The following is a 24,768-nucleotide window of genomic DNA, read 5'->3' on the forward strand; positions in this document are numbered from 1 at the left end:
AAATTTGGTGTACATTAGTGGTCAAGATAGACAGGAGGTCAAGATAGTGAGGTGGTCAAGTTACAGAGGTTTTCCTTCATTATATGAGATTGGGCTAATTCCGTTCCCAACAAAAGCGGTCAACATAGACAGGTGGTCAACTTACAAAGGTGGTCAACTTTACAGGTTTTACTGTATCATATAAAATAAAACTTAGTTACCTTCATGCATGCGAAACAAGCAAGCAGTTTCAGCCTATTTATTCTCAATGAGAGTCTGTATTTGTCGTACCAAATCTCTGGCAATTCTGAGGACAGCTTTGGCATCATGACGTTCTGCCATTTCTGAAATATAAGCAAGGCTTTTAAGTCACAGTACCTTTCAAACATTTTTTTTTAAATTTAAGTAAATTTTATACTTCTTTGAAACCATAACATACATACTTATTTTGTAATCAATAATTTATTTTCAAAATTTAAAAATATTATCTCTACTTTTTTTAAAAATTCAAAAAATTGAGAAAATTTTCAATTTTTCAAAATCCCTAAGGCTTTTTTATTTTTGCACTAATTAAAAAAAAGTTTTTTGCTAAATGATCGCTATAATCACCTCTAAAAATCTGTGAAAATCATTTGCTTATGAGTTTATTAGCAAATTTTCTGTGATTAATTATGTAAAATATCAAAGTTTTTTTTTTTTAAATTGGTTTTTCAAAGTTTAACATGCTCTAAACATTTGAGTAATTTATAAAATGCCTATCCAATGCACAGTTTTGTCAAAGATGTTATCCTAATTGCAAAAAGTATTACTTTAAAGCTGTATCTTTAATAGAAAAAAAAATCCTTAGGGATTCTAATGACATGAAAACACAAAAAAAACCATCGTCGAGAAAAAGCAATTTAAAGTTTTTCTTTTGCTTAAGAACACATAGCGAGCATGGCCTAAAACCACTCATAACTTTTTAAATATTTGAACGAAAGCAATGAAACTTTTCCCCTGTGTTCAGAATAGTTTTTAGCTTTGAAATCTATACATTTAATAAAATAAGATGTTTGTGTGTGTGTGTGTTTGTGGCGCGCATCCCAGGAAAACGGTAAGGCCTAGAAAGATGAAATTTGGTATACTAGAGCAGTTTTTGCTGAAAAAGTGCACCTCGGGCTTCGATTTTTGATATTTTTATTAGAAAAAAAGTTATTTAATGTTTTATGCGTTTTTTTGCACTTTTTAGTACTTTTTACCTCACAGACCCCGAACCAATCGCACAACACAAATATTTTTTGTACTATAATGTAGGAAATTTAGTTTTAAATAGGATGATTGAAAAAATTTTGAAGATATTGCAATTTTTGTATTTTTTATAAATGTTTTAAAAAACCTTTATTTTGCATTTTTTTCTGGGTTTAATTTTTTTCGAAACCCATCCTGCAAAAAGTATTGAGCTCTCGATTCCAAAATTTTAGTTGGTAATAGTAAAAACATTCCGCCCCCTTCAGAAGAAAAAAGTTTTTAAAAATATGCAAAAGTTTTTTTTTTTTTAAATTTTTTAAATGCAGAACGCGACGCGACCTTTAAGCATTGCCGGCTGAGTTCCGCACTTCCTCATCACGTGACCTAACTGAAATTGTTTGCTTTCTCTTCACTTTTTTTTCCCTTTAACTTTCAGATTTCATACCTTTATTTTTCCAACTTTTTTTTCTGGACGTTTTGCTATATTTATTTTTGGTCAAATATTTGTGCACATTTTAATTCAATAAAAGCGGTGTTTTTTTTTTTTAAATCTTTTGCAAGTGCTGCTTTTTGCACACTACGGAGAACACATGGCCTTTTTTTTTGCGTGCAGTTTTAAGTAAGTAATTAAAGCCCGCGGTTTTTTGCATGATTTTTGTAGGGATTGGTGGTTAGGTTTGGTAGATAGAGAGATGATATTAAGTGGGAAAAAAATGTTTTTTTTTCACAAAGAAAAGGATTGTTAATTACTATCAGAGATAGATATGCATGGATCGTATAGATAGATAGATAGAGAGAAAGAAGGGTGGACAAATATAGAGGTGGATACAGTAGATAGACAGTAAGAAATAGAGGAACTTCAACGGGGGATCAATAGCCGCCCCCCCCCCACACACAAACACATACCATGACTTTGAAAAAACAATGCTTTCACATAAAAGTTGAAGTGCTTTTTGTATTTTCCGACAAAATTTGCATGAAGAGTATGCCCTTTGTGCCTCCCCCCCCCCTTTAAAAATATTCCAAAGGACATATAACTGGAGATAGATCTAGAAAATACTTTATTCAACACAAAATTTATTTAAGCAGCCGCCGATGGGGGCAACCTTGGCGTAAAAAGGCGAATGATAATATTGATGTATAAAGAAAAAGATTGATTAATACCATCGACAAAATTTTTTAAGCAGCCACCGAAGAAGCCAACATTGGCATAAAAAGGCGAATGATAATATTGATATATAAAGAAAAGCATTGATTAATACCGTCGCTAAATTGTCTAAGCAGCCGCCGAAGGTGGCAACCCTGGCGCAAAAAGGCGGACCAGCTGGTCGACGCAGGCGGCTAGTAAGCAATAAAAAATTTTTTGATCGTTTCATCATTTTTGAGGTACTGTAACCCTTAACAGTACCAATATTCATCATGAATATCTGAAAACCATAAACACATATCACAAGATTATACCAGAAAAACATTATTACAGTCAAATCTCAATTTAAATGATGAAACCAGAGAAACTATTTCTCTGCAGTGATATATCATTTAAACAGAAATTACAAAAACCGAATCTCTACATAGTGTTACAAATCCTGTAAATAGTAATTATTGTAGTAACGTAACCTGTAAATAGTTTCCCGTAATGAATATACAACCCCTTTTCATATGGCTAAAGTATACGACCCCCCTATTTCCTTTTTGTTCACTGATAAAATTTGATAACGGTCTACGCATTTCGGGAAGCAGTAAGAATGTTGTGGAAACTTCTTCGATGTTTATAAAGGCGTCCCGCGTGATAAAAAGTTCAGTTTCGATTGAGAATTTGTTCTGAGAGTGTATTAGCTCTGTTTATTGCGAGGCATTTCACTGTGTTGTTTTCGTATTTGGAAGTAAATACGTGTGTAAACGTTGAGTTTACGGTGTTGTGTGATAATTGCTTAATTGCTGATGAATAATTTAGCAGTTGTTGACGATATTTCCTGTACATAGCATAAATAAATTTTCTGTGTTTTTAATCAAGAACTGTGTCGTCCTTTCGAGAAGTTGGAAGCCTCACCGAATCCGTTACAATAGTATAAAATGAAGTCTCCAAAAAGCATCTGTTTGTTTAAACGCACAAAACTCGAGAATTACCCGGCCAATTCCGCAGAAATTTACACAATATCTTTAATTCAGCCCCGGAAAGGTTTGCAGACCGGTTCGCCCAATTTTTATAAATTCCCGAATATGGGGGTGAAAAATTACTTGCACACATTAATATCGCATATCGTTGGGAGGGGTAGAATTTTCCGCTTTCTACGCAATTTATTTCAATGCTCTAACTTAATTACGGCGGGAGTTATTTGCGGTTTTAGCTCGAATTTGTTTAGGCTTAGCTGAAATTTAGGCACTACTTTCTTCATTAAATCTATCAATAAAAAGTGAAGGAATTGTCCCACAGTTTTCTTTTTGACACCATTGGATGGAGGGACATTTTTTACTCCGGATCTATCTCGACATATGGTCAAAAAACTAAGCTTCTATCTCGAAAGGAAAAAAAGATACAAGCCTTTTTAAATCAAGTTCAAAAAAATCTCATGTCCATTCAAATTGTGAACCATTTTCCTTCGCACTTTAATTCCTTAAACTTATTTCATTTTGTGTTTCCATGGTTACGCTTTTTAAATCCATCTTTCTCGATTTAATGTCTTAAAAGTATTTTAATATCTGTCCCTATTGTTTGGAAGGGAAATTTTGCATGATGTTTTTTTTTCTTTTATTTAAGCGTGATTGTTGAATGGGGGACCGGGCAAAGCAGCTAGTGTTAATATAATTTGGGGATCTTAGAAGTTTTTTTTATAACAGAATTTTCACTATAAGAATGGTTGGTAGAACATGAGTATGGTGAAATCTGGTTACAACAAACTTCACAGGACTGCAAATTTTGTTCGTTGTTACAAGAGTTTTGTACTAACAAAAAATTCAATTGTCACCGAAATTTGTTCGTTGAAATAGATATTTCATTATATTGGTATTTGTTGTAACAGGATTTCCCTGAATTATGATTATGTAGCCATGGAAATAGCCTAACTTCTGATGACTGAGATAATCAGATTGAATTCTTATGAAACAAAATAATCACAACATTAAAACTAGCATTAGAAAAATGCAATTTTTTTCAAGAAAAAAAAATTCTATTAACTTTATAAAATGCAGAATGAAACGGTAATAAATGGGGGGGGGGAGCTTTACAGGCTTTTAGGTCAAGATATGGAACAATTTCAGGAACTTTTATATTCAAGAACCAAGTCGAGTTTTAAATTTATTAGCTTCAATAAATGGCCTCGGAGAAATACTCTCTTTCATATACTACTTCACTTTCTTAATTTTTTATGAAAACTTTTGACACATACACAAAACATATAAAAAATAAATAAAAAGCTCAAAAATTATAAAAGAGCAAACAAAATGTAACTTCATGTCTATAAGCTATTTGAAACGATAAAAAAACCATGATTCATAATTGATAACAGAATTAATATCAAAGCTAAATCAAAGAACTTCTTTCATAAAAAGATTTCAGAAACTTCAGTAAAATATTTTAGAGTACTACATTGATTCTGTTCTTGTTGGCTACTGGAATTCTAATTTGAATTTTTTAAAGAACATTCTCACAGTTATTTTATGGCCTTGTTATTATTTTCAAATGTTTTATGGCTGATACATATTTATAGGAGTTTAAATACTTTCTAGAATTGTTGAAATTTTTTCTTTGTTTATAATTAAACAAGATATACAGAGATTACGAGAAGAGCAACGATTTTATACCGTAGACCATGGGCCGAGTTAGAATGGCTGATACATATTTATATGGGTTTAAATACTTTCTAGAATTGTTAAAAAAATTTCTTTGTTTATAATTAAACAAGATATACAGAGATTACGAGAAGAGCAACGATTTTATACCGTAGACCATGGGCCGAGTTAGACTTTAGCATCTAGGGGGGCTAAGCCCCAAGACCGTCATTTGTGGGATCTAGGGGAGTTAATTCCCGCATTTCCCGTGTTGGGGGCGGTTCTCGTTTTTTTTTTCTTTAAAACTGAAAATTTAAAAACTCAACTTTAGGCTCTATGTTGAGACACTGGGGAAATGAGTGGGTATTCTCATTTGAAAATTTTTGGAAAATGAAGGCCTAAAATTGCTATTTTAGGTCAAGCTTAGTGATGTTAAGGTAAGCGAGAGGGTTCAGGGGCCCTCCTCGAAATTTTGTGGAATGGATGCTTTGAAAACACAATTTTATGCTGTCTTTGGGGATGTTATGGGAAAGAGTGGCAGGTTCTGAAGCTCTAAAAGCACACATCCTAAAAACACATTTTTAAGCTTTCTTCGGTGATGTCAGACTGGGAGAAAAAACTGTTACCGTCCGGAAATTGTTTCAAATTGATATTCAAAAATCGTTATTTTAGGCTAAGTTTGGACAAGCTACGAGAAAATAGGTGGGGGTGGGGGGGGGGGTTCCCCCTTAAAGTTTCGAAAATAAAGTTATAAGGGTTCATAGTTTTTAGTCATTTTCGACGTTTTTTGGTCTCACAATGTGCAGTCATGTCACTTTCATCCATTAGAAGTTGCCACTGTGGAAACAAGCCCCTATATCCATCACTGTAAGCAACAACGGCGAAAATTAAGAAGGTACGCGGATTGTATGTAATTTGGCAATCTGCCAAGTAAAGACTATTCCATCTGAATTAATCTAGCATGGGATTTTGATGCACGCGTTTTATAATGTCACTAGTGCCTTATTCATTTATTGCATTCTCTAAAATAAAATAAGGGAAAACAAAAATAGTTACTATGGAAACAACAAAAAGAAAAGAAAATATTTTCATTTCGTTCAGGAACGTAAAGGCAAAATGGTAAACTCAAAACTTTGTAGTGAATAAATAAATCAATTTTTGCCGTGAGAATATAGATCAAATATACTTCAGATTTAAAAACTGTTACTGTGAGCAAATTTTCATTTTTGCAAAACTAAAGCTAAATAATAAAGAGGCAAAAGTGCACATCTGTAGCAAATCAATTAACACTCCTATAAACTAATAGATACGTCCATTTCTGCCTATAAACCGGATATTAGCCTTTCCATGTAATCGATGGTCAAACAATATAAGACAGTGGTAAAACTGTCATAGAATCACATTTTGAGCACAATTATTTTTTCCAATTGCTATGAGTGTTTATTTTAACCCGTAACAGGGGAGGTGAAAAAGTAGGACCTAACAGGGGACGTGAGGTCTCAGAGACCGCTCTATTTAAAAATTTCTTAAAAACCGTGTATATAAGATACATTCCTGTAATTTGCCTTAGATGTTCTTTGACCTTTTATTAGCACGGGAAAAAATATTTTTGAATCGAAATACACCTTTTCCGAGGACATTTTGCTAAATTCTTACGTTTTTTCTAGAAAAATCAACATGCTGCAGTAAATAACGTACTACTCACAATAAAAATGAATCTGTAATTTATTAATGATTTCATTTTAGTTATTAAATACATAAAGAACATTTTGACACCGAAAAATTGATATCACCTTATTGAAATATTTTGACATCACCTAAACTATTAGTATATCGCGTCGTATTTCCAGAAATGATTAAGCTCTCATTGTCCCTTTAACATTCATTGCGTATCTTTTAAGAACATTTTAAACAAATAGCAACCTTATTTCGAACAGTTTACATCTCTTCCACATAACGTGGATCAAATAAATAAATCCATATTCGTGGTGCAAACGTTAAAAGCCGTGTCTACTACTGCCGAAGGTTGGAGCACTGAAGGGGAGGTCTCACAGACCGCTCCTAAAGAATGCAATGAAATTTAAACCAGATGCACGTGCCAAAAGATACTGATAAGCAAGGGGGGTGTTCATGGTCACAAAACAAAAAGCTATTGGGGAAAAACCATTCAATTGGACTGAAAATGAAGTAGGGTAGGTGGGATAAACTTTTGAGCAGTCTGTGAGACCTCACCTCCCTTGTTACGGGTTAAAGGACAAAAATAATTTCATGTTGAAAAGATTTAAACCTCCCTTTATATTTTTTCTTTCAGCCATCCCTAACTCCGCCCATGCCGAAGGATCACGTTTATACAGATCTCTAGATAATTCCGATCACATTTGTAGACTTAAAAAAAAATTTCATCTTCACAAAAAAAAATTTAAAATTACGAAAACAAGAATGTAACATCAACAAAATAAGTCAAACATGCTCGTAGTATTTTGTTAAATATGCAGCTCCTGTAAAAATTGTACAATAAATAATGTAATCTAACAAACCTAAGGTAACCAGATTTCGAAATTTAAAATTCAAGACACTTTCTCTACAATGTTTTAAGTAAATTTTCTTCACACATAAATTATTTTATTGGAATTGTTACTTAGGCATAAAGATGTAATTAAAACGAAATACTCATTTTTAAACATAATGAAAAAAAAGAAAGAAATACCCTTCTAAATTATTTTTATCTACTTACCCAGCAGCAGAAACTTTCTAGCCAGTCTGCGACACTATTTTGAGCAGTTGAAAATAATCTGCAGCATTACTATTAGTTTTATTTTAAGTTTTCATAAAATACACATGTCTTTTGTAAAGGTCAAGACTCAGAAATTTTCCAACTGGCCAGTGGACATTAGACCCGAAAAATTTAGTGGCCACCACTGTCATAGAGTTTTAAAGTATAAAAAAAGGCGGGGGGGGGGGGAGGGGGGGTCAGTTTCCACTACTTTCATAAAAATAACTAGAACACTGCGCACTATGAAAAAAAATTTCTGTACATGCTTATTTAAATATGGAAAGTTGGCAGGAAACTGCATTTTAGATAAATGTTTTAGTTTATTGCAAAGCTTCCAAAGCAATGAGGATCAAATACAATTGTGCAGATAATAATTCTCATTTTTAATAAAAATAATTTTTAAAAAGACATGATTTGTTGAATATTTTATGTTATCTTCAATAGTTTGTATTGAGGTAAACATTAAATTCTGTTTTTTGGAAACTTAGGCAAGGCAAGTAATAGTCTAGTCTTTCCATCTTGCGAATGACCAAACATGAAGTCTACGCCAAAATTAAAATTTCTGAATTTGTTGCAAAAAAGTAATTTGAAAATAAAAATCCTCATGAGAGTACACTTTAGTTGAAAAGTTTTTATTGCTTTTGCATCCAAAGCAATGAGGATAAGGTGAAATTTTAAATATAAATGTTTTCATTTCTCAAGAAAATTATTTAAAAAAAAAAAAAAGATTTTTTGCACATTTTAAGTTGTCTTGAATAGTTTGCAGTAAAAGAAAACATACAATTTTGCTTTGTTTTTGAAAACTTTGGCACTTAAGCATTGCATCTACTTCGATCTTGTGAATGACCAAATATGGCGATTATGTCTAGCTGAAATGCTGAAGCATTCATCGACTTTTCGGACAAAAACGATCTCCAAACAATCTTGGCCAAGTTGTATTCCTTTTTTTTTTCTTTTTTTTCTTTCTTCCTTTTCGTTCTTTGGTAAAATTATCTGCAAGCTGCTGAAAAATCTGCAATGCACGTCTCGCAGTTTCTGCTACCGGGTCTACTTAGTGCAATAGTTTTCTGAAATACAGATATTTCTTCGAACATTTTCTTTCTTTTTTTAATCTTCAAAATGGCAGTCCAATCAATAAAATTATTTGGTAATTAAAAGTTTTAGAGTGTCCATGTTAAGTTGTGTAATCACTAATGCAAAATATGTTCATAAAGCTAAATGCTTATTCAGTTGCAGTTGCATTATTGTTACTCAGAAGCACTACTGTTTTGGGGGACAATTTGGAGCAAATACTATCAAGGACCAAGAAAAAAAGTTTTGAAAAGTCAAGATCTGGACTAAAAGTTTTGAACATTGACCCTAATCACCTTCAACAAAGGTCATGGTTAGTGGCACACACAGGAATTTTGCAAAGAGAGGGTCCAAGTTTGAAAGTCCTACTCTCATATCATACCCCAATGAGCCGTCAAACATATTGGCTTGATTTTATCGATTCTCGAGAACGAAAAACAGTAAAAAAAAAAACCTGTTAAATAAATAATTAGTATTATTTAATGGAAAACATTAATGACAAGTACTTAATTAAATTACTAAAAAGCAAAAAATTAATGCATTTTACTTTTCTCATAATTCAAAAAATAAAACAAAGCAAATTCATAGTTGTAGAAGTGCTATTTGGTTTTAGAAGTTCATAATATCTCATTTTAATCTGTACATTTACAAAACTAAAAACATGGTCATTACAGCATACTCATTAAAAATCAACAATCTGCTTCCTATATGCAATTCGGAATGGAAAAGTGCACAGCATTTTTGAAAATCTTTTAACATGAGAATTTTATTTTTTCACTTGTTAGAACTGAAATTAATGTTAACTTTGTTTGAAATTATTTTACGTAAAAAAACACATAGAATGGGGTCGTTTCCAAAATTTTAAAAGTATTTTTTTCTGAAAGAGCATGCTTAAAAACATAGGGTCTGACCATTTTTTAAATATTTTGTTTAAGTTTAATATTTAAAAAAAATTACTAAAATCAGTGCGCTTTCATTGTTTATGCTTCTGCTGATGACATCACAAATGATGAAATGCCATTCCGTGTTGCCATTCACAGAACAAAATATTTTATTTGCATCTTTACTCACGTGTATTGGCAACAATAGAGTAGATAGCAAGCGTAGAGCGCAATTTTCATTCGCTTCTTGATTATCATAACGTGGAAATGCGGTACAAAGACGCGCCAAAGTGCATCATTTGTGACGTCATAAAGACCACGCCTTGTTTGAAAAATCGGACATTTTAAAAAATTAATTAAAAAATAACTGTTGAGAAAATGAAAGTATTTTCTGGGTCCATGTTATTTTTTTGCTTATTCTATCAATTTCAGTGACAAAAAGTACTACTTTTGACTGAAGGAAACAACCCCATTGTAATTATGTAAAAATTTAGATTTAAAATTTACTAACTGTTTTTTTTTTTTTTTTTTTTTTTTTTTGTAGTGGTAATTGTTTTTAAAGAAATTTTTGAAGAGTGAGAATCTTTTTTTGGAAATTTATATCAGATAATGCTTGAAGCTCGCAATTAAATGAATATGCGAGATCAAATGAATTGTCGAGAAGGGAGGGCATTGATAGCCAGAAAATGTCTATTTGAGAAATATTCTCACCAATTCATTTTAAAAGCTAAGTGTAAACTAAGTGTAAATGTTTTTACTCACTTGTATTTCTTTAATAATGAAAAAGCAGTTAAGCTTGTCCCTTAAAGGACGCTTGTTTCAAATCGCGTATCAGAGAATCAACATGTTAACATCGGAACGACTTCGAACGACATATTTCGTCATTAGAAGGATGTGACGTCAGAGCACGGGCGGAGGGGTGATGTAATCTCCCAATGGCTCCGCGGCAAATCGAATGTTCTGGAAACATCCAGATTGGCTCTTACGTAAGCATATCCGGAGTGACATGCCACGGGTACGGCGATAGGATATAAGCAGATGGAATATACAAATACAAAAGTGACAACCAGCAACAGGCTCTGGGCCCAGCTAGACTGGTCCTAGTCAATTTACAATCCCCAGTGAAGATCAATGGCCCTCTTAAAACTATCTACTCCCTTGCTCATTACCACCTCTTCCGGTAAACTGTTCTGAGGTTCCACTACCCTGCTAAAATAATAATTTTTCCTAACATCCAAGTTAGCCTGAGATTTAAATAGCTTAAAACAATGACCCCTTGTCCTGTTTTCAGTGCTAAACTTCAGCCCCGTAACATCTTTCATTTTAATTAATTGGAACAACTGAATCATGTCCCCTCGGTCTCTTCTTTGCTCGAGACTGTACAAGGAAATCACTCTTCTGAATCACTTGATCTTCTGTGAGTGAGTGAAGGAAATCACTCTTCTGCTCGCGTTTCTCATTTTTGACTGACGATAGTCTTATTTTTTAAGAGGATCGTTCGCTGTTGAAGTGACGTCCTGCACTGAGGAGATGGCTGTTAGGATTTCGCCATGAGAGTTAGGGACTTAAATTTTTTTGAAACATTTTAGAATAATTCTTGTTGGGGTGTCGAATATTTTTTTGGAATGATGTTCTTTTGGAACATGAAGATTGATTTGAGTATTGTTGAAATCCCTCATACTTGTTTATACCATTTACTGAAGTTGGATTTTATTTACAGTTGTTAATTTATAGATTTATAAATAAAATGATTTAGCCTTTCAATTTGAGTTCTGACATTTCATTCACTTGATATCTACAGAAATGTGAAATAGAAAGGCATCTGCTAAACTTATGGTGTTTACCTTCCTTACGGGAGTTAGACAAATTGTTAGGTCAACAAATCAGGAAAAAATAAATGCAAGAACTATGGGAGGGGTTCCCAACCCCCTAGACCCCCCCCCCTTGTGCGCGCCACTGATCATAGTGCACTTGAAGCATTAGGCCAGCACCTTTTCTCTTCCAGCGGAACTATTGTTGATGAAAGCATCTGTGTGACTCACTCAATGAGATGCATGTTAAAAACAGACTTAACTTGGCTTTATGCGTCATTAAGAAGGAATGACACAATTTTATCTTTTTCTTATGCTGAACAAATTCTTCTTTTAATTTGTTCTCGTTCTCACAGTTATTCTAAGCATGAATTACTGAATGGTATCCGTATTTGGTCAACCCTGTTAGCATATGCACATTAAATAACAGTGGCAGTCATATTTTCATCTGCTCATAAAGCCATTCCATCTGTTATTATTATCACTATTGTTATGTTATTTTTATAACTTCCTGATTTAATGCAGCTGTAATTTCCATTCCCCTATTTTTTAAGATTTTGAAATTAATTTAATGATTGTGAATACTTTTAAGAAAAAAAAATATTGTTACAAATTCTGTAAATAGTAATTATTTACATGATTAATTTGTTGTAATCTGGCTAAATTTGGTGTTTATGCCATTATTTTTCACCTAAAGTTATCTTAATAATGTAACATGTAAATAGTTCCTTGTTATGAATATACAACCCCCTTACATTCAAATGAAGTATATGGTTCCTCTATTTCTGAATGATAAGATTTGTGAATGGAATAAAAAGAAAATATGAGAAATTGGCAGAACATTGTAGGATTTTCTGAATCTTCCTTTGCTGGTATAAAACGCCAGGCATCTTGTGAATGAAGGAGAGTCAGTTAGTTTGCTTTCTAACTGTGGAGTCTCGTTTTCAGCATTCCGCTGGAAGTGTGTATTAGCCTTTGTGCAGTGTTTTTGCGTATTTTGATGTAAATACGTGCGTGACCGTTAAGTTTACGATGTTAATTGATATTTGCCTAATTGCTATGGTTAATTTAGCAGTTGCTAACAATATTTCTTGTACATAGTTGTAAATAAATCTCGTGTTTTCTCAAGAACTGTGTCGTCATTTAAAGAAAGTTTGAAATTGCAACTGAACTCATAACAATATTAAGAAAAAAATACATTTATCTGTAAAAATATTTCATAGCTTTCTATCCACTTAATTTTTTTGAACGTCTTGAGCTCAAAATAACTTTTTGTGAGAAGGACCTTTACCGTGCTTTATCAGAGAAAATAACTATAAAATTCAAATAATCATACCATTAAAAAATTTAATGATGTCAGTAAAGTCCATGTTATTTTGCAGGATGATATCCCGATAGTATTCAACCATTGCAAGGGCGAGGAAAAGCACGAAATGTCTGGAAGCCATGTGTTTTGCAGACCAAATTGTTTCCCAAACACTGAAAACATCATCATACAGCAGCTCTAAACAAAGATGAAACAAAGACTAGGATCAATGATGAAAATGACAAATCATGCATAGAGGTACGTAAGGATAGCAACGCTCACTTACCACGTTTAAAATCTAATAAAAACCACCTATAACAGAAATAAAAATGCGTGTAGTCTCCATTCTGGTGCATTAAATCAAACATTTCCCCATCTAAAATCTAAAAGAGGGAAAGAGAGAATGGTACAGTCGTGAGAAAATTTAGGAAATAATACTAACAATGTCACTGAGTTAAAAAAGATGAAATAAATCACATATAAATAACATAGTTCGTAAGACATCTGAGACATTGCAATATGGTTTACAATTTCGAAAAAAAAGACATATAATTCAAAACTGTTCAGTTATTACTCAATGTATTTTGTTAATTCAAAAGCTATTCTTGTCAGATGATTTCACATCTAAATGCGCCTTTTTTTTTTTTTTTACCAATATGCACAAAAACAAAATTCTTTCTAGTTCAATAAAATTTATGCGAAAAATTTGTGGTTCAATCAGTTACTTTATTCAGCCTGGAAAATATTTTTCTCATAGGTATTATTAGCAAATAAGTTTGAATTGAATTTATTACACTAATCATACATTTGGTTTTAAAATTAATGAAAAAAAAAGTTCAGTAACTTTATCTTTCAGAACTGACACTTTCCATAAAACATGGTCTATCACTATTCGTAGGGTGAACCACGATACAAAAAAAAAGAGGTTCTAAGTAGGTGGGGGGGGAGGGGGGGGGGGTAAGTTCCTATGATGGCGGAGATTTTAATCTTTAACTCATTTGTTTTCTTTGCTTGTCTTTCTAAGATGATGCATTATCATTTCTCCAGTTTAAAAAACTAGAAATAGTAATGCTGCTGGTATGAGAGAGTCTATAACTTAAAAGAAAAACTCTATAGAAATTGTAAGTACAAATAAATCATTTTGTTTACATCCAAATAATCAGGTGAAGAAAGTGAATTTTTGCAGCAGATGTAATTTTACAGCCTTTTTACTTCCTTTTACAAAAAAGTAAGTATATTGTATTCGTGAAAAAATTTTCACTCAAAAATCGACCTTAATTTCCATTCTACTCACCCCCGAATGAATGTTGAGTTTTTTTTGTGACTCGACCACTCGTGGACAAGTGCCTAAGAACATATAGACAGGCAAAATATCCATTTTGACGATTCCCGAGTTAATTAAAACGAGTTTTCTTATGACGTCTGTATGTACGTGCGGATGTGCGTATGTATGTCGCATGACTCAAGAATGGTATGTCCTAGAAAGTTGAAATTTAGAACGTAGACTTTTAGTGGGGTCTAGTTGTGCACCTCCCCTTTCGGTTGCATTCGGGTGTTTCTAAAAGGGTCTTTTGCCCCTTTTTTGGGGGAAATCATTGTTAATTTCGATGTAAACTCAAGTGGTGTTATAATTTGGCAAACACTTGGTGACATATCGCCAAGCTTTGTCTCCAACTTGGCGACAAATTTAGCAATTTTATTTTTTTTAAATCTGATTTCAATTTGGTCACTGTTGGTGATATCTAGAGAGTAAACTATTGAACAGGGGCCAATCCAGGATATTTTTCTCGCTACCTATTTTTGTGAAAGTGTATTGCATCATTCTATTTTTGTGAAAGTTTTTTTTTTTATCAGCATTGTTTTTGTGAAATTTTAGAGGCATCCTAATTTTTGTAAAAGAGAAGTAGAACAAGTGAAATTTTAGTTCGAAAAGTGTAAATGTCATCTAGTATTATTTTTAACAGGTTTCGTTTTTTGGGGAGGGGGAGCTAACAACCTAAGAAGTATGAAAAATACCATCGTATTTTCAGCTTAATAGGCTATGTACTGTGTACAATATAGGAAATTATGAGAAAAACGGTTTCCCAAAACAGATGTTTAAAGATTGCGATAATATTGCATAAATACACTTTGGCGAGAAACAGCTAAAAATTAGTTAAAATACTACAAAAAGGTTTCTATTTAAGCGATTGTTCATATAAACCTGCTTAGAATTTTATTTTATGACAAAATTTTGTTTTGAACAGAGAAACAAATTTTCTATTTTAAAATGCGAATTTTTGTGAAATTTTCGATGTTTTCGTGAAGCTACAGATTTTATTACTTGATTTTTGTGAAAGTACCGATTTCAAAACAAGATTTTTGTGAAGATACCGAAAAACGGTAGCAAAATCAGCCTGTATTGCGCCCTGTTGAATCACATTAAAATTGCCAGTAATGGGGGAAATGACATTAAATTGGAGCAAAAGGAAGTCATGTGATGCACACATCAGCTCGTTTTAACCAGGTCATTTGAAGGAAAGCTTTTATTTGAATGATAGAATTGCCTTAAGCCTAACTACAATACAAATATACTGAACTTAGATCAGAAAAAACAGGAAAGTAAAGCTAGGGTATCATACAGTAAAATGAGAAGGTCAAGTGAAAAGTGCTGAAAATTAGAAGGGTGATTCATTGTGCTACAACTCCTCTCGAATAGTCTGTACGTTTTAGATGGAAATGCACAAAAAATGCTATTTTATGTACTTGATAAATAAAATAATATTTATGATGATTACCGAAAAAGCAAAATAAATTCAAGCACTCAATTTTTGTTACTGCAATTTTTTCATTAGTTGCATCCATCTTTTCCCCTTATTCATAAACAATAACTTTTAAATTCAGGGATATTTCCTTATTTTCTCTTTTATTTGCATAAACTAAAACAGAATGATATCACTACATAGCTAAGAAAATAACTAACACAAAGTTAAAACAGTGTTTTTGATATTGCATTTATTTGTTTTGATTTAAACCCAACAATAAAATACTTCTTTTAATGATATAATGTTAATAAAAAACTTTTTTTTATGATAAAATGAACATTTTGGAGATATCGGTTAGGAATCGTAAAGAAATTTAATGTGTACCACCCAGGGCCCGACTATGACTTTACTACGCCGTGGGCAATAACATAACTTTGGTGCCCTCCCCCCACTATACATTTTATAGTGTGGTAAAAATTTTTTGGCATTTACATGCTACGTCAGTTTGCCTATATATATATAATTCTGAACTAATATATAATATAAGATGTCATTACACTTTATTCACTGCTCCAATAATTTGTTTCCCCCCCCCCCCCCTTCACCCTTGTTTCTCCAAATTAATGTAATATTTTTTTAATGACAAAAGATTGACTTTTGCATAGAAAATGCATTAGTTTTCTGAAATATGTCAACCAAGTATACATCGAAAACAAGATTAGTCCTTAAAACTTGAAGTTTAAAGAGATTTTAGAATTTATTCTTCCATCCTCAGGGTTCGTACTCAATTTCAGAAATTAAATGAAGGAGTTTTGGAGGAGTTTTGAAGGATTAAAATGAGCTTTTGAAGGAGTAATTTTGAGCTATCCTTATAAATTGTCACTTTTTTTCAACAGATTTGAACCCCTTTCCCCTTCGTCACACTTTACCTTTCACCTTCCCTAGTCACATGTCTTATTTTTCATAAACATATTGTTATGGATCTGGGTGTCTTTATAAATCAGGACTTCAAGTTTAGTCAACAGTGCAGTATTGCTAGTAACAAAGCCAACAAAATGCTTGGGTTCATCAAGAGATCTATTTCAAACAAATCTAAGAAAGTTCTTCTGCCTTTATATAGGAGTTTAGTAAGACCTCATTTGGAGTATGCTGTTCAGTTTTGGTCGCCTCATCTGAGGAAAGATATTTTTGTATTGGAAAGGGTTCAAAGAAGGGTAGCTAAATTAGTAAGGGGACTCTCAGATTTAGATTATGATACCAGACTCAATAGGCTTAACATGTATAGCCTGGAGCAAAGGAGAGTCAGAGGGGACATGATTCAGTTATTTAAATTTATGAAAATAAAAGATGTTAATGGATTAAATTTTTTCACGGAAAGCAGGACGAGAGGTCATTGTTTTAAGCTATGCAAACCTCAGGCTAACCTGGAAATAAGGAAAAACTACTACTTTCAAGGGCGCCCATATAGGGGGGTTTGAGACCCCCCCCCCCTTTGAAATTAGAACTTCCTTGCTTCCAGTGCAGCATAGCTAGTAACAAAGCCAATAAGATGCTTGGGTTTATCAATGGATCTATTTCAGACAAATCTAAAGAAGTTCTTCTGCCCTTATATAGAAGTTTGGTAAGACCTCATTTGGAGTATGCTCTTCAGTTTCGGTCTCCTCATCTTAAGAAAGATATTAATGTATTGGAAAGGGTTCAAAGGCAGGCTACAAGGCTAATAAATGGACTTTCTCATTTAGACTATGATCCCAGGCTTAAAATGCTAAAAATGTACAGTCTTGAGCAAAGGAGAGTCAGAGGGGACATGATTCAGTTATTTAAATTGATCAAAATGAAAGATGTTAATGGATTAAATTTTTGCGGGGAAAGCAGGACAAGGGGTCATTGTTTTAAGCTATTTAAATCTCAGGCTAACTTGGAAATCAGGAAAAACTACTACTTTAGCAGGGTCGTGGGCACTTGGAATAGCTTACCGGAAGAGGCGGTCATGAGCAAGGGAGTGGATAGCTTTAAGAGGGCCATTGATCTTCATTGGGGACTAATTAATTGACTAGGACCAGCCTAGCTGGGCCCAGAGCCTGTTGCTGGTCGTCACATTTGTATCTGTATTTGTTATAATAACTGTGATGTCACTTTTTTGGCACCCTCTCTTTCCCTTGCCACAATTTCATGAGCCCATCTCCCCTCAAGGCATGACATCCCTTGTGGATGACTCTTTTTACAAAGTCAAAACTGCAATTTACTAAACAATTGCTTTTTTTTAACAGAACCACTTAATATAGTACATCTACTAAGGTATTTTTTAATACTTAAGTATTGAACAAACTGACTTTTGCTACTGAGAGTGCAGCGGGGTAAAAAGCAACAATCATAATATTTGTCAAAATAGCCAAGCACCATTTAAGCATGATTTAATTCACTTATGAAATGTCTTAGTCATCTAATAATATTTTCACATTCGGCTTTTATGACTTCTATAACCAATTTGTAAATCACATCTTTATGAAAAAAAAAATATCAAATTACTACATTAAAATCGCTCTTATACCTTCGCCCCTGTGACAAATTTAAGTTGTCGATCGAAGTATTTTAAATTACTGTCATAAAGGACGATTATGTAGACTTGATCCAAATAAAATAATAGTTTAAAAAACTAAAAAACACGCTTTCGTAGCAAAATGAACTAAAAAGTGAAAAATAATCTTTGGATGATAGTAGTTGACCAATCACTTAATTTTAATGTAATACAAAAAAGCGAGGGGTGCTGTCTATTTACATTTTTGCTTGGACAACAAATGGGAGAAATTAAAGACAACTGATAAGAAGCCCCCCACGCTTTTTTATATTACATTAAAATTAAGTGATTGGTCAACTACTATCATCCAAAGATTATTTTTCACTTTTTAGTTCATTTTGCTACGAAAGCGTGTTTTTTAGTTTTTTAAACTATTATTTTATTTTTCTGTTTTTTAGTCTTTTGTTGGAAAATTATCAGGCAAAGTTTTTTTTTTTTTTTTTTGTGCGGTATATGAAAATTTGAATTAGATTGGGACTTAATTGAAGAAATTATTTATGAAACGAGTGCGAGGTAATATCTTAAAGTTAAGACAAGGGCACCCCGATGGGAAGCTACTGTGAGTCATCGGTGTATGTTTGCGGAAATCATATTTATATTACTTTGAAAATTTGAGATGCATTTGAATAAAAGTTTTGTTCAACAATGGTCTCATCAGCAATAAATTTCCAATTGAAGGCTCACCTACATTTTGGCATGAAATGAGTTAAAAACAGTTATATTTCATGTTCTAATTACCTTGGAACATTGGAACAAATTTTGTCTGATACAGAAAAATTAAAGGTTTTTGTAGATATTTTTAAATAATTTTTGCGAGTATTTTTTAATGTATTTTTTTAAATTTTTCCTTTCTCACATTGTTGGATTTATGCCAAAATATTGATTAAAATTGGAGGAAACTCACAATTAAAAGAGTTAATTAATTAATTTGATTATAGAATATTGCATTGTCATCGGGTCTGAGGTCGCGTGCCAAATTTCAAAAGAATCCGATCGCAGGAAGTGGGCGAAATTTGAGCTGCAAGATTCCATTACAAGATACATACATACATACATACATACATACATACATACATACAGGTGAAGCTAATAAAAGCGTGTTAAAAAGAAGAAGTTTTGAAGGAGTTCAAACCAAAATGAAGGGGCTTGAAGGGCCCTTCAAAAAAATTTCCTAAATGAAAGAATATTGGAGGAGTTTTGAAGGAGCATACGAACCCTGATCCTGTTTTTTTGAAAATTGGGACGGTCAAATATATTCCTCATCACAAAATGATAGAGAAAACTTATTTTGTATCCAAACAAATGATGAAAATAAGTTTCATTCTTTTCTGAGATCTTAATATTTTGTATTTATATCAGGCGATATTTCTCCAATAATGGCCCATTCAGCTGAAAAATAGCATTACTACAAAAAGGTTTAATGATAACTAATAATTTGAAAAGTTGATGAACCTTTTGTTGCTTATACGATATCTCAAACACATGTGTAATACCCACGTTGAAATGTTTTCTTTCTTAGTGATAGAGGAATTGTTTTTCCTTGCGCCGAAAAAATTGTGGTGGCTTCTAGGGGGAGCCTCTTCAGTGCTTTTTTAAAAAGAAAAAAACAAAAATTTTGAAAATATTTTTTTAAAAAAGCTTTGACAACCCATTTGGTGCCCTGGGCCCATGCCTTAATCTGGTCCTGGAACCAACCCTATCATTACCCAAGGAAAATCATACCTAGATTCCACACAGAAAGTCACGTTTTCTAATTATTTAGCACATACAGAATTTTTTTTAAAAAAAAGCATATACAGGGGCATCCCTCGTATAATATGGCTAATTCGTTCCATGTAGTATCGAAACCGTGTTATATGAGACTTTTTTTTATAAATGGTTTTTTTACTCATTTCTTAACCTAATTAATCATGTACATATCATAAATCATGTCAGCATGTACCATGTTATATCAAAACCATGTTCCGTGTTACATCAAAACCGCGTTATATGAGACCTTGAAACAGGGTTCGTACTCAATTTCAGAAATAAAATGAAGGATTTTTGGAGGAGTTTAGAAGGAGTAAAATGAGATTTTGAAGGAGTACTAATGGGCTGTCCTTAAATGGTGTTTCACTTTTATTCATCGTATTTGACCCCCTTCCCCTTAGTCACAAAATGTCACACTTTACCTTACTACTCCTCTTCACATGTCATAACATAGTGTTGTAACAACTGTGTGATGTCACTTTTTATCACTCTTTCTCTTACCCTTGTCACAATTTCATGAACCCGGCTCCCCCTCAAGTTATGACATCAAACAAGGATGACCCTTTTTACATTGTCAGAACTGCAATTTACTAAACAATTGTTTTCTTTAACACAATTGTTTAATATAGTTCATCCACTTATGTATTTTTAAATATTTAAATAATAATTAGACAAACTGACCTTTGCTGCTGAGAGTGTGGTGGAGGGAAAAACAATAATCATAAAACTTGAAAAAATAGCTAAGCACCCTTTAAGCATGTTTTACTTCACTTATGAAATGTCTTAGTCATCTAATAATATTTTCACCTTCAACTTTTATGACTCCTATGCTCAATTCGTAAATCACATCTTTATGAAAAAAAATAAATATACGAAATTACATCAAAATCGAAAATATATCTTTGCCCTAGTGACGATGTTAAGTTGTCGATTGAAGTATTTTAAGTCACTGTCATAGAGAAAAATTATGTAGTCTTGAACTAAAAAGAAGGAGTTTTGAAGGAATTAAAATCAAAATGAAGGAGTTTGAAGGGCCCTTCAGGAAAATTTCCTGAATGAAGGAGTATTGGAGGAGTTTTGAAGGAGCGTACGAACCCTGTTGAAATAATGTAAATCAAGGAATGTGTACCGTGTTATATCGAAACCAATTCATAAGGTGCAAATTTTAGAATAGCTGAAATTTCGGCTCAGTAGAACATACAAACGAAAACTGGCAACCAGAACATACAAAGACCCACTGATATAAAAATAAGAGTTGTTATAAACGATAAAACTTAATTATTTTACATACCTCATATTAAAACTGTTATGCACAACAAGAAAAAACTTCATCCGCTTTTCTTTTTGTACTAAGAACAAAACGCATTCCATAAGAAAAAAAATCTGAACTTTTCTGTAGCAATAAAGTTCGTCTGAGCAACAATTACACAACAAAATTTAAAGTAAAATAAATAGAATCATTCTATTTATTTTATTTCACATTTTGTTTTGACTACATTTTTTATTTATCGCTTGTCAACTTTAGCTTATGTTTAATCCTAATGTTATTTTCCTACAACGCATTGGAAGCAAAAAAATATTCACGTTTTTGCTTTTAGAACACTGATGAGAAAAATCAAGTATGTATTTAAAAGTTGAAAGACAGACAATTTTTCGTAAAAGTTTCATAAAAACAAAGTAAAAACTTATTACAGTTGTTATCATACATTTTTTAACAATGTATTGAACAAAAACTAAATTCCTTCTTTTAAAATTTGTGTTACATCAAAACTGTGTAGTTATGAATTCAAGTTTCATACCGTGTAATATCAAAAACGTGCTATAATAATCGCAAGTTTGGTACCGTGTAATATCGAAACCGTGTTATAATAATCGCAATTTTGGTACCGTGTAATATCGATACCGTGTCGTAGAAGTACCGTGTTATACAAGGGGCACCTGTATAATTCTAGAAATGATTGTCAAAAAAAAAAAACATTCATTGGTAATATGCTAGATTGAGGCATCACTTCACTGAAAATGGGGAAAACACATAAAAGCAATAAATTTCAAGGTGTAGCAAGATAATCACCAACCTGTATAAGTGACCTCATGTTTGCAAAGTGTGCATCCATGGCACCACCATGAGGGAAATTAGATACCATTCTTTTCATTAATTCACAGAAACAGCTATAAGACATCACTTCTACAAAAAAAAAGGAAACAAAAATGAACGAAATTTTCTACGAAATTACTCTAATCGCAAATAAATGTCTTAATTTTCATTCAGATGCTTGCAGATATCAAAGCACCTGTTTTAAGACAAAATAAATAGGGATGAAAGTGAACCTCCTTAAGCAATGACTTGTACAAATTTTATAACTATTCCCTGCCCTAAACACCTTTTTTGTAATTAACTGAAAATTGCTCCTATCAATACACAATGTTTTATTTTTTAATCTAATGCCCCACACTTCATTTCTGAGAATATTTAAACAGTAAATAAGACTTAACTTTTATTGTGAATAAGCAGCAAGGCCCATACAATAATTGTGCATAAATATTGCATAGGAAACATCAATATAGCGAGAAGAAATTTTTGTAATAGCAATTTTGAGGCACAAAAGACTTGATTATTTATCGGTGTGCTGCGCCAAAGATTCACACCTTTCAGCCACTTTCTTTATAACTATGTCTTTAAATGGGTAGTTCTCAAAAGGTGGGAACAAAAAAGCTATTTCTCAGCAATTTTTAAAATTTTTAGATTTGATATCAATTTTGTTTTTATTGCATAGCATGTACACCTAGATCATGATAAATAAACATAAAAATTTCAGTAGTTATTTATTAAAATTATTAATTAGCAAATTTAATGATTGGTCTGCAGGTAACAGATTTTGGACATTGTTGTCCAGTAGGTAACAGATTTTGGACGTCATCATAATGTAAGTTTCAAATTTTTGAATGAAAATTTGTTTCTAAAATTTTGCAATTAAAAATAAAGAGGATTAATCAAGTACATGAGTGGCTCTGTGTACTAGTCTTCACATAAATAAAATTCACATAACAAAAGAAAACATCTTGAAGCATGTAATACAATAAAAATCACTAAAATACACATCTTCCAAGTATTTTTTTAAAAATCATGTAAAGCACCAAAAAACCCCAGTCTGGAGGGAGATATGCGTTCAAAATAGCTCAGACCTGAAAGTGTTAAAAAACGCAAAAACAAGTATTGTGAGGTCTACAGCAGGCTTGTTTCTTTCAATTCTGTTTCGTTCTGACAAACTTATTGTAGTTCTTCACAAGGAAAAAAAAACTGCACAATGCACAAGATCAAAAGTAGAACCCATCAAATGATTTCTCAAAGTTTCCAGAATCAGACAAATTTTCAAACTTACCGTCATCAAATATGACAAGGAGAGGGGCCACTAGGTCACACATTCCTTGAACGTAACCAACCTCAAGATGTTCCCAAACATAACTAAGAAGCAAAGAAAGTAAAAAACAATGATGATACATTTTGGAAACACCACAAAAATTCAAAAATCTTCAAATTTTCTTGATTTTTGACAGTTTGGAGAGAAATTAAAAAAAAACAAAACAATTTATGTATGTGGATACACAATATATAATTGACTGTTGGTTTTAAGTTTGGAAAAATTTGCATTTCTAGACAAAAAAATGTGGCAAAAAATTTATAAATTCAAATGTTATAAACCTTCAAAGTACATAAATTGAGTTTTACTGAAACACCAATTAAGAAATTAACAAATACTCTTGATATTTTAAAAAATAAGCCATAGTAAAAGAAAACAAGAATATTTCAGAAAGATTTTAAGTGACGAGGTTTGTGAACAGACAATTCAAAAAACTAATTTTTTCTGTATATTTATTAATTTACTAATCCAAAACTAATCTAAATTATTTTTTTAAAAGTGAAATTAAATAGTTTAATAAATAAGTAAAAACAAACATGCAATTTAAACAGGGGGAGAGTGGGTACAAAAGACTCCAAAACCCTGCGGGCAACTTAATTTGCTTATTTGCAAACTACAGATCATTTTATTCATTTATTGATAGTCAAACACTTCATTCCTTAGAAATTTTAAATGTATAAAAAGTTTTCTTACGTGCACATAACATTGCGTAGCTTCTCCAAGTTTTCTGTCGTAAAGTACCAAAAGTTACGATCGCAGCGTTGCACATCTTTATCAATGCGATGCAAGTTCAAACTGAACAAGTCTAGAAGTTCACCCTGCCAAGACAAGTACGGAAAAAGTAAATAAATAAAACTAGTTCAAAATAAGTTTTGCAAATTGGACACACATGCAATGATTGCTTTACAATATTACAGAAAAAATGGTTTCTAATTTCGGATTTATTAGAAAAACTCGAAGCATTTTGAAATTCTATTTTTTTTTTAATTATTATTTTCAGATTTTACTTTTAATTATTACTATAATGTGCTGACTCTGCATACAAGCTATTTTTAATCTTAAACGTATATTTTAAACTAAAATACATACAAAATTAATAGACAAAGCTGCAAAATTATTGCTGAATAAATCTCTGTACAAATTTCAAAGATTTCTTGTAAACAAAATGCTTTCGCCCAATTTAAGTGACTGAATCAGCAGATTTAAAATTTAAATGTTTTTAAGAATAAAAAATAATATACATTGGAAAAAATTTAAACCCTTTCTAACATTTAAAAAATACAATAAATTAGACACAATAAAATTACTGTGTACATTCAAGAGTAAGTTGAAGAAAATCGGGAAATTAAGAATGACGGTTGACTTATGCATAGATAAATGAAAAGAAAAAACAAAAAACATTACCTTTTAAAAATAAGAATCCCAAGGTAATTCATCGTTTTTAACCTCTCACACACAAAGG

At 32.2% G+C, this 24,768-nt stretch overlaps 1 protein-coding gene across 1 annotated transcript in view; it reads right to left on the reverse strand.

Annotated features, from left to right (window-relative positions):
- Nucleotides 1-234: 234 nt before the first annotated feature.
- The window catches only part of LOC129221066 (small G protein signaling modulator 1-like), a 95,049-nt gene continuing 70,515 nt past the window's right edge, over nt 235-24,768 (reverse strand). The window contains exons 19-24 of the mRNA XM_054855503.1: nt 24,000-24,124; nt 23,268-23,350; nt 21,963-22,072; nt 13,103-13,199; nt 12,847-13,014; nt 235-323 (exon numbers count right to left, since the gene is read on the reverse strand). Of these exons, the coding sequence (XP_054711478.1) occupies nt 235-323; nt 12,847-13,014; nt 13,103-13,199; nt 21,963-22,072; nt 23,268-23,350; nt 24,000-24,124 (672 nt within the window). The remainder of the gene's footprint in view (nt 324-12,846; nt 13,015-13,102; nt 13,200-21,962; nt 22,073-23,267; nt 23,351-23,999; nt 24,125-24,768) is intronic.

The sequence above is a fragment of the Uloborus diversus genome, chromosome 4, assembly GCF_026930045.1.
Source record: "Uloborus diversus isolate 005 chromosome 4, Udiv.v.3.1, whole genome shotgun sequence".
In the NCBI taxonomy this organism is placed as follows: Eukaryota; Metazoa; Arthropoda; class Arachnida; order Araneae; family Uloboridae; genus Uloborus; species Uloborus diversus.